General features: G+C 40.1%; 1 protein-coding gene across 1 annotated transcript; it reads right to left on the bottom strand.

The window, feature by feature from the left end:
- Window positions 1-3,386: 3,386 nt before the first annotated feature.
- Window positions 3,387-4,959, bottom strand: LOC109876440 (zinc finger protein 239-like; the record flags this gene model as incomplete). The annotated part of the gene is made up of 2 exons (XM_031817702.1): window positions 3,387-3,638; window positions 3,701-4,959. A coding segment is annotated over one exon (969 nt), but the record flags the coding sequence as incomplete, so codon positions are not given.
- Between the last annotated feature and the right edge of the window lie 5,617 nt (window positions 4,960-10,576).

Raw genomic sequence — 10,576 nt, 5'->3', positions numbered from 1 at the left:
TGTTCTAAACCTTTGAATGAGTAGGTGTTCTAAACCTTTGAATGAGTAGGTGTTCTAAACCTTTGAATGAGTAGGTGTTCTAAACCTTTGAATGAGTAGGTGTTCTAAACCTTTGAATGAGTAGGTGTTCTAAACCTTTGAATGAGTAGGTGTTCTAAACCTTTGAATGAGTAGGTGTTCTAAACCTTTGAATGAGTAGGTGTTCTAAACCTTTGAATGAGTAGGTGTTCTAAACATTTGAATGAGTAGGTGTTCTAAACCTTTGAATGAGTAGGTGTTCTAAACCTTTGAATGAGTAGGTGTTCTAAACCTTTGAATGAGTAGGTGTTCTAAACCTTTGAATGAGTAGGTGTTCTAAACCTTTGAATGAGTAGGTGTTCTAAACCTTTGAATGAGTAGGTGTTCTAAACCTTTGAATGAGTAGGTGTTCTAAACCTTTGAATGAGTAGGTGTTCTAAACCTTTGAATGAGTAGGTGTTCTAAACCTTTGAATGAGTAGGTGTTCTAAACCTTTGAATGAGTAGGTGTTCTAAACCTTTGAATGAGTAGGTGTTCTAAACCTTTGAATGAGTAGGTGTTCTAACCCTTTGAATGAGTAGGTGTTCTAAACCTTTGAATGAGTAGGTGTTCTAAACCTTTGAATGAGTAGGTGTTCTAAACCTTTGAATGAGTAGGTGTTCTAAACCTTTGAATGAGTAGGTGTTCTAAACCTTTGAATGAGTAGGTGTTCTAAACCTTTGAATGAGTAGGTGTTCTAAACCTTTGAATGAGTAGGTGTTCTAAACCTTTGAATGAGTAGGTGTTCTAAACCTTTGAATGAGTAGGTGTTCTAAACCCTTGAATGAGTAGGTGTTCTAAACCTTTGAATGAGTAGGTGTTCTAAACCCTTGAATGAGTAGGTGTTCTAAACCTTTGAATGAGTAGGTGTTCTAAACCTTTGAATGAGTAGGTGTTCTAAACCTTTGAATGAGTAGGTGTTCTAAACCTTTGAATGAGTAGGTGTTCTAAACCTTTGAATGAGTAGGTATTCTAAACCTTTGACCAGTAGTGTGTATATATGTATATATGGTTGTGTGCAGCTTTGTTAACGCAGTATATATATATATATTATTTTTACATTGTTTGCAAACTGATATGTGACACGTATTAATGCCAAAATAACATTTTATTTTTAGCTAAACAGGTGGGGCTCAAAACAGGCTCTGTTCCACCTGCCCTGAATGAAGCGTCACCACTATTATCACTGCACTTTCAGCCATATAAAAGCACAACAAAGTCCAAATGGGAAAACAATGTTAGATATTTTGTTTATTTATCCAACAACAATGTGTTCTCTCTGTGCTTCCGTTGAGTTTGCATTAATAGTACATGGTGCAAGTGATAAACGCTGTTCAATAAGGTTCTGACAGATTATTACAACAATTATGAAGATCTCACAGACGCAAACCTGCTGTCCTGAACAAGCACATTTTCTCTGATTACATAAGAAAATTATAATTACAGTCACCCCAAAATATGTCCATGGATGTTTTATTTGTTTAAAGGTTGAATAAATACTTTTACATTAGTTTGTAAGAACCAAAAAAGTCAAAAGTGAAGGTTAGTACATGATTCCATATGTGTTATTTCATAGCTTTGAGGTCTTCACTATTCTACAATGTAGAAAATAGTACAAATAAAGATATATTTGAGTTAAGGGGTTGGTGATGTTCTCTAGTTTCGCCGTGATTGGCTCAATGTTCTGTCACTCATGGGGACACAACGTCACAGCAAAATCTATGGGTAGAGCTAAAAAAATCCTAGGCCCTTGGGTCCTGGCATAGACTCCCATTATAAATGGCCACCCAAGAAAGATCAAGGTCAGATAAAATGACGTCAAATCATGTGCGCTGCACTATGGGACCCCTGATCACAGCCGGTTGTGACCCAGCCCAGGATCGAACCAGGATCTGTAGAGCAGAGAAATTGTAGATAAAACGTATATTGGTGCTCATTGGCCATAAACATTAAAGTTGGAAATTGCAAATTCAACAATTGGTCCAGCATCCTCCAGGTTAGGGAGGGTTTGGCTGGCCGGGATGTCTTTGTCTCATGGAGCTCCAGCGACTCCTTGTGGCGGGCCGGGGCCACTGCAAGCTGACTCATCAGTTCAACAGTGTTTCCTCCGACACATTGGTGCGGCTTGGCTCTTGAGTTAAACGAACAGTGTGGTTTGGCTCTCGACCTTTGCCAAGTCCGTAGGGGAGCTGCAGCAATGAGAAAAAGGGGGTAACGCCAGGGGCCAGAAAAGTGTGAATACATTGGCCATAATGTCAATCCAGCATGACTTCTGTTGCATTCAAAACAACTGGAAAGTCAGAACTGGGAAATCTCAGACTTCAGTGAGTTCAAGACAACTGGGAAGTCGGACAAAACTAACTCCAACTGGTGAAAATACAGAAAAAAACATTTTGAACGGTCATCCAACTGAATTCCAAGTTGGGAACTCAGGCCTCTTTCTAGAGGCCACAAGAAGGACCGCCGCGCCACATTCCTGTTCAAGTGAACACGGCACAACAAGGTCCAAAAATGTCTTGTATGCTGCTGCATAAATGATGTAATATGACAGGGAGATGTGTATACTGTAGCTAAGTAAGTAATACTAAGTGTATGTTGTGTAGTAAGATGTTAGTAGCCCATGTGCCTCACCCTATTTTCAACACAATTGGCTGGAAGACCTCAATGATTCAGGAAACTTTGATTCCCCATCACTGGAAACAATTAACAAAAAACCTGATGTTGTTCAAATAAATGTACTTACAAAATGTTTAATTGTGTGTGGTCACTGAATGCACACTCATTGTTTTGCAGCATGGGGAACGGGTGTGGTCACTAAGTATACATTCTTCTTCTATGGTGTTTATTGGTAGTGTGCAAACCAACATTAACTGTACATCACTACCACATTCTGAGCTGGAGTGTAATAGAGACATGTGGTTTTGTCCTGGTGACATCACAGGGTCAGAGAGAACTCCTGATTGTAGTCATACCAAAACACTCCAGGCACTCAGCCCATAAGAACCATTCATACTGTCAGATCTAATATGAAGAACTGAATACAACCATAAGAACCATTCATACTGTCAGATCTAATATGAAGAACTGAATACAACCATAAGAACCATTCATACTGTCAGATCTAATATGAAGAGCTGAATACAACCATAAGAACCATTCATACTGTCAGATCTAATATGAAGAACTGAATACAACCATAAGAACCATTCATACTGTCAGATCTAATATGAAGAACTGAATACAACCATAAGAACCATTCAGTGTCAGATCTAATATGGAAGAACTAACTTTAAAAGAGAAGAGTTTGACCAGTACACATTCATGTACAATTGAATGTATTTTTTATTTTTATTATATATATATATATATATATATTTTTTAAATCGGCAGATCAGTTAAGTTACAGCTATCTAAACCTATTCATCAATGACAAAAATAGCTAATCTAGTTTTAAAGTGCAACTGAATAAACAAAATGTAGTTGTTTCATAACCTGTATATAATTAAACAAATAGTTGTTTAGTAAATCAAATAATCCCCCCCCAAACTAGTGGTGAAAACTGATCATCACACCATCTCTATCTGATACATGTTGTGTCTACCAGCTCATTCCCACAGAAAACTGATCATCACACCATCTCTACCTGATACATGTTGTGTCTACCAGCTCATTCCCACAGAAAACTGCAGAGGGAAGCAGTACCACCAGCTTCATAGAGGGTATTCCACCCTAAGGGCAAATCTAAGGTCATCTCAATATCTTTACAGTGGAAGCTAACAAAATACACCAAAACTGACAAGATGCACACTGATCAGTAAAGTAGAGAGAGGCAAAAAATCTATAACGCTCCCTTTTCTCACAGTGAGAAACAACAGGAATACAATAGAGTATACTATGATTTCTGGAGAGTTAAGTGATGTAATGACTTTAATTTTATCTGGTCTGAGAGAACTGATGAGGCTTCTCTCCTTTATGTATACGTTGGTGTGTTGTTAAGGTATACAATCTGGAGAAACTCTTCCCACAGTCAGAGCAGTAGTAAGGCTTCTCTCCTGTGTGTGCTCTTTTATGAACTTTTACATCAGTTGATGTTGTGAAGCACTTCCCACAGTCAGAGCAGGAGTAAGGCTTCTCTCCTTTATGTATAAGTTGGTGTGTTTTTAAGTTACCCAGTTGGGAGAAACTCTTCCCACACTCAGAGCAACAATAAGGCTTCTCTCCTGTATGTATTCGCTGGTGGCATTTTAAAATATCCAATCGGATGAAACTCTTCCCACAGTCAGGGCAGGAGTAAGGCTTCTCGCCTGTATGTATTCGCTGGTGACATTTTAAGTGGTTCTGTTGAGTGAAACTCTTCCCACAGTCAGAGCAGCAGTAAGGCTTCTCTCCTGTATGAATATGTTGGTGTTTTTGTAAATGGATCTGTTGAGAGAACCTCTTCCCACAGTCAGAGCAGGAGTAAGGCTTCTCTCCAGTGTGCACTCTCTGATGAATTGTCAGAGTTCCTGATGTTGTGAAGCTCTTCCCACAGTCAGTACAGGAATACGGATCCTCTCCTGTATGTATACGTTCATGCGTTTTTAAGGTATCCAATCGGGAGAAAGTCTTCCCACAGTCAGTACAGGAATACAGATCATTTCCTGTATGTATATGTTCATGCGTTTTTAAGGTATCCAATCGGGAGAAAGTCTTCCCACAGTCAGAGCAGGAATACGGATTCTCGCCAGTGTGTATTTTTAGGTGTATTTTTAGCTTTGATAGAATTGGGAAAGTCTCCTCACAATGTGGGCAGTGATGAGACCTCTTAGCTCTGTGATCTTCCGGCTGTTGCTCTCTGGATGTAGAGAATGTCTCAACGTGGACTCCTGTTTGAAGAACATCAGAAGAACCAGTCAGTTGGTGTGATATACATGTCAATCAATTGTATATGATGAAGCCCTTTTTACATCTGCAGTTGTCATTAAGTGTTTTACAAAAACCCAAAGAGCAAGCAATGCAGATGTAGAAGCACAGCAGCCAGGAAAAACTCCCTAGAAGTCAGGAACCTAGAAAGAAACAGAGAGGAACCAGGCCCAAATGGGTGGCCAGTCCTCTTCTGTCTGTACCGGGTGACATATGTATTCATATCAGTAGGCTGTACAATACAGGGGAATAAAACTATTCTAAAAGTGGGTCAGAGATGAAAGCTAAAAAGGGGTGTGTCATCCTCCACTCACTATAACAAGGGTTAGTAACGACACAGACTAATTTCATATCATCCTCCTCTCACTATCACAAGGGTTAGTAACTACACAGACTCATTTCATATCATCCTCCTCTCACTATCACAAGGGTTAGTAACTACACAGACTCATTTCATATCATCCTCCACTCACTATCACAAGGGTTAGTAACTACAGACTCATTTCATATCATCCTCCACTCACTATCACAAGGGTTAGTAACTACACAGACTCATTTCATATCATCCTCCACTCACTATCACAAGGGTTAGAAACTACACAGACTCACTTCATAGAACTTTAAAACACTGTCAGTTTGTCTACTTCACTTCTTTAGTCTCCTCTCTGATCACTCCAGACAGCCCAGTGAATAAAACAAATACTGGCAATACTGGTGTCAAACCATGCAAGTCTGAGTACCATGAAATAACATCTACCTTCTCATTGAAACAGTTCATCATGAAACAGTTATACTGCAACTTTTCATACACAGTGGGAAGTTGGAATGAACAAACTTAGTTAGAACCTGCTCTTACCATGAGAAACAGATTTCCCAATCTTCTTCTCCTCTTCTTCATCTTTAATGTTGACATTCAGCTCCAGTGTTTGACTGCAGTCTTCCAGCTTCACTGATGCCATCTCTGGATCCTGCAGTGCAAACTGGGCTCCACTGTCACAATCAGGACCCAGTGACTGTAGGTTTGGACTCAGTGTGGAAGGAGAGAGGAGGGCTGGGTTTGTCCTCACTGTTGATGTTACCGGCTTCAGACTTAATTCTAGTCCTGTAGTAACAATGAGAAACAGACACAAAAAGTTATTGTCTTGACAGTTCTGGCACTTTCTTTATTCTCTAAAAATACATGATTATTTCTTCTTGTTCAATTCTCAATAGATCAGGTACCTAAGCATTGAGAACAAAACATTCATTCATTCACATTAGACACAAAGTACACACTTTAAAATGACACAACTTAAGTCCACTTAACCTATAGTAGATATCCTGAATCAAAATAAATGACAACGCCCATTTAGTACAAAGTTAGTATGTTTTAAGTAGCACTATGTGCTATTTTACAATAACCTCTTAACTATTATTTCAGTCAGACACATTGTATTTCCCATTCACACCATATTAACAATTATAGATCAAGACAGAAATTGTCTCTCTCTCTCTCTGATCTCTGATCAGAGTAAGAGCAAGCTCATTCTGACTGGGGCACGGAGCAAGATGCCCACCGGCTGGAGTGTCAGCCTTCTCACCCGCTCCAAATCTCTCTCCAGCAGCGCACACTTCATGAGCTCAGGGCCCAGCTTGTATTGGTAGTCTACTTGTGTGCTGCTATAACCCCTTGCTTTAGCTACAGTCATGGAGTTCACTAAATATTTTCATAAAGAAACTGGTGCTAAATCAAGGTGACTTACAAAGATGAGGACCAAGAGCCATTTCTTGTGATGTAAATGTCCACAACTAAAGAACCATAGTGGAATCTGAAAAGACATCCTGAAAGCATGATGGTGTACTTTACTACACATGCTAAAAGAAAGGAACGAGGTGGGTAGCTAATGAAGTGTGTCATTGTAGCAAAGTATTTATAAACTAAAAATCAGATATCTTTTATAGTTTCCTTAATTTTGGTTCTATTATCTATTCAATGGGCCATAATTGATTTAGGCCCAATAGGCCTGGCATAGTCACACTTTCAAGGAGCTTTATATTTAGGTTTGAGTTATTTTGCCTAAAAACTTTAAGGCCTATCTATAGGAAAAACAACAACTCTGCATCCCTGCCCAGCCTGGAATGAGTGGCCAAAAAGGTGTTTGCCATCCCCAGCGGCTCTGCAAGCGCAGAGAGGATATTCTCCGCTGCTGGCCTGCTCTCCAGGCACCATCACATGAACCAGAAGCAAACAAACTCTGGCCAAACTGGTGTTTCTAAATATAAATTCAAAGTCACTGAGCCAAAACAAGTCACAGCCTACAGAGCATTCAGAAAGTATTCATACCCCTTCCTTTTTTCAAAATGTTGTTACGTTACAGCCTTATTCTAAAATATATTAAATCACCCCCCCCCCCATCAATCGACACACAATAACCCAGAATGACATCACAATAACCCAGAATGACATCACAATAACCCAGAATGACATCACAATAACCCATAATGACATCACAATAACCCAGAATGACATCACAATAACCCAGAATGACATCACAATAACCCAGAATGACAAAGCAAAAACTGTTTTTTTATACATTTTAGCAAATATATTCAAAAGAATATATAGAAATACCTTATTTACATAAGTATTCAGACCCTTTGCTATGAGACTTGACATTGAGCTCAGGTACATCCTGTTTCCACTGATCATCCTTGAGATGTTTCTACAACTTGATTAGAGTCCACATGTGGTAAAAATCAATTGATTGAACATGATATAGAAAGGCACACACCTATCTATATAAGGTCCCACAGTTGACAGTGCATGTCAGAGCAAAAACCAAGCCATGAGGTCGAAGGATTGGTCCATAGAGCTCCGAGACAGGATTGTGTCGAGGCACAAATCTGGGGAAGGGTACCAACAACATTTCTGAAGCATTGAAGGTCCCCAAGTATAGCGACCTCCATCATTTGTAAATGGAAGAAGTTGGAACCACCAAGACTATTCCTAGAGCTGGCCGCCCGGCCAAACTTAGTAATCGGTGGTGAAGGGCCTTGGTCAGGGAGGTGACCAAGAACCCGATGGTCACTCTGACAGAGCTCCAGAGTTCCTCTGTGGAGATGGGAGAACTTTCCAGAAGGACAACCAACTCTGCAGCACTCCAACAATCAGGCCTTTATGGTAGAGTAGCCAGATGGAAGCCACTCCTCAGTAAAAGCCACATGACAGACCGCTTGGAGTTTACCAAAAGGAACCTAAACTCTCATACCATGAGGAACAAGATTTTATGGTTTGATTAAACCAAGATTGAACTCTTTGGCCTGAATGCCAAGCGTAAAATCTGGTGGAAGCATCATGCTGTGGGGATGTTTTTCAGAGGTAGGGATTGTGAGACTAGTCAGGAACGAGGGAACGATGAACAGAGCAAAGTACAGAGAGATCGTTGATGAAAACCTGCTCCCGAATACTCAATACCTCAGACTGGGGCGAAGGTTCCCCTTCCAACAGGACAATGACCCTAAACACACAGCCAAGACCACACAAGAGTGGCTTCAGGACAAGTCTCTGAATGTCCTTGAGTGGCCAAGCTAGAGCCCGGACTTGAACTTGATCGAACATCTTGGGAGAGACCTGAAAATAGCTGTGCAGCGACGTTAACCATCCAACCTGACAGAGCTTGAGAGGATCTGCAGAGAATGGGAGAAACTCTCCAAATACAGGTGTGCCAAGCTTGTAGCGTCATACCCAGAAGCCTCAAGGCTGTAATCGCTGCCAAAGGTGCTTCAACAAAGTACTGTGTAAAGGGTCTGAATATGTAAATGCTATATATATATATATATATACACACTTTTTTATAAATTTACATAAATGTCTAAAAACTGTTTTTGCTTTGTCATTATGGGGTATTGTGATGTCATTATGGGGTATTGTGTGTAGATTGATGAAGGGAAAAAACGATTTAATCCATTTCAGAATAAGACTGTAATGTAATAAAATGTGGGAAAAGTCAAGGGGTCTGAATGCACTGTATATTCTATATTATTATAGACTGATCCAATACAACTAAATGCTGTTAAAATGCTGAGCGCTTAGAGTCCCTGACTCCCTACCAGTCTAGTGTCGCACTTAGGGTTGCCAACTGTCCCGTATTAGCCGGGATGTCCCTTATATTGGGCTAAATGGGTTTGTCCCATACGGGACCTCCCTTGTCCCGTATATTCATCACAGTATAGCGTAAACGCGCCAATTCCTGCAAAGTAATGTATGTTGTTGTTCGCTCGGTTTTGCATATCAAGGAAATATGGATAAACCTACAAAAAAAGAGAAGGCTGTGCAGCTACAACAAACAATGTGAATTAACAAAGACGTGGGTTAAGCCCGTCAGTGGTGACTCGACGAAAGCTTTCTGCACTTTATGCCGTCAGGAATTCTCAATTGGCCAATGGAGGGGGGAGTGACCTAACTCGTCATGCATCCACAGAATTACACTAGAAGGCCACGCTAGCTAAAGGTGCGAGCAATATCGGCGCATTCTTCGTGACGTCTACTGCGGAAAATGATGATCTGCCTCCTACGGAAGGTGAGCGTGTATTTCTCAGTTGCCAGTGATGCCTCAAACAAGGGAAATGTAAAAGAAATTCCAGTGTGCGTGAGATATTTCTCTGTGTCTGATGGTGCAGTGCAAGTTTCTTGACTTTTAATGAAGACAGTGATGAAACTGCAAATGGCAAACATCAAGCTCTGATGAACTGTCTGGAAAAGCATGAACAGGATATTAGACACATCACAGCCTATGCAGCAGATAATGCCCATGTCAACTTTGGAAAACACCACTCCGTTTACCAGTTATTGAGCAGTGACAATCGCATTCTGAAAGCTACTTGCCCAGCTCACATAACTCATAATGCCTTTCCAATTGAATACACCGTATTCATTCCCATAACACCATACCCACACCGCCGTGTCACCGTGCACGCCTCCTTTTGTACCTTATTTGGTGAGAAAGTTGGCAACCCTAGTCGCGCTCGCTTCACAATGTATTTCTTTGTTGGCTATAGCCTTGAAATAAATAATTGAAATAATATAACCTAAATGATTAATTTCCTTCTTAGGCTCCCTGTCTGGCACCTGGCCTATTTATAGTGTTATATGCTGTTTAATAGGTCAGGTAGCCTATTCATAGTGTTATATGCTGTTTAATAGGTCAGGTAGCCTATTCATAGTGTTATATGCTGTTTAATAGGTCAGGTAGCCTATTCATAGTGTTATATGCTGTTTAATAGGACAGGTAGCCTATTCATAGTGTTATATGCTGTTTAATAGGTCAGGTAGCCTATTCATAGTGTTATATGCTGTTTAATATGACAGGTAGCCTATTCATAGTGTTATATGCTGTTTAATAGGTCAGGTAGCCTATTCATAGTGTTATATGCTGTTTAATAGGTCAGGTAGCCTATTCATAGTGTTATATGCTGTTTAATAGGTCAGGTAGCCTATTCATAGTGTTATATGCTGTTTAATATGACAGGTAGCCTATTCATAGTGTTATATGCTGTTTAATAGGTCAGGTAGCCTATTTATAGTGTTATATGCTGTTTAATAGGACAGGTAGACTATTTGAAATGAGCGCTTCTTACA

This window comes from Oncorhynchus kisutch, unplaced genomic scaffold, assembly GCF_002021735.2.
Source record: "Oncorhynchus kisutch isolate 150728-3 unplaced genomic scaffold, Okis_V2 scaffold1124, whole genome shotgun sequence".
Classification (NCBI taxonomy): Eukaryota; Metazoa; Chordata; class Actinopteri; order Salmoniformes; family Salmonidae; genus Oncorhynchus; species Oncorhynchus kisutch.
Note: the sequence above shows the minus strand (reverse complement) of the source record. Positions and strands in the feature narration are given on the sequence as shown.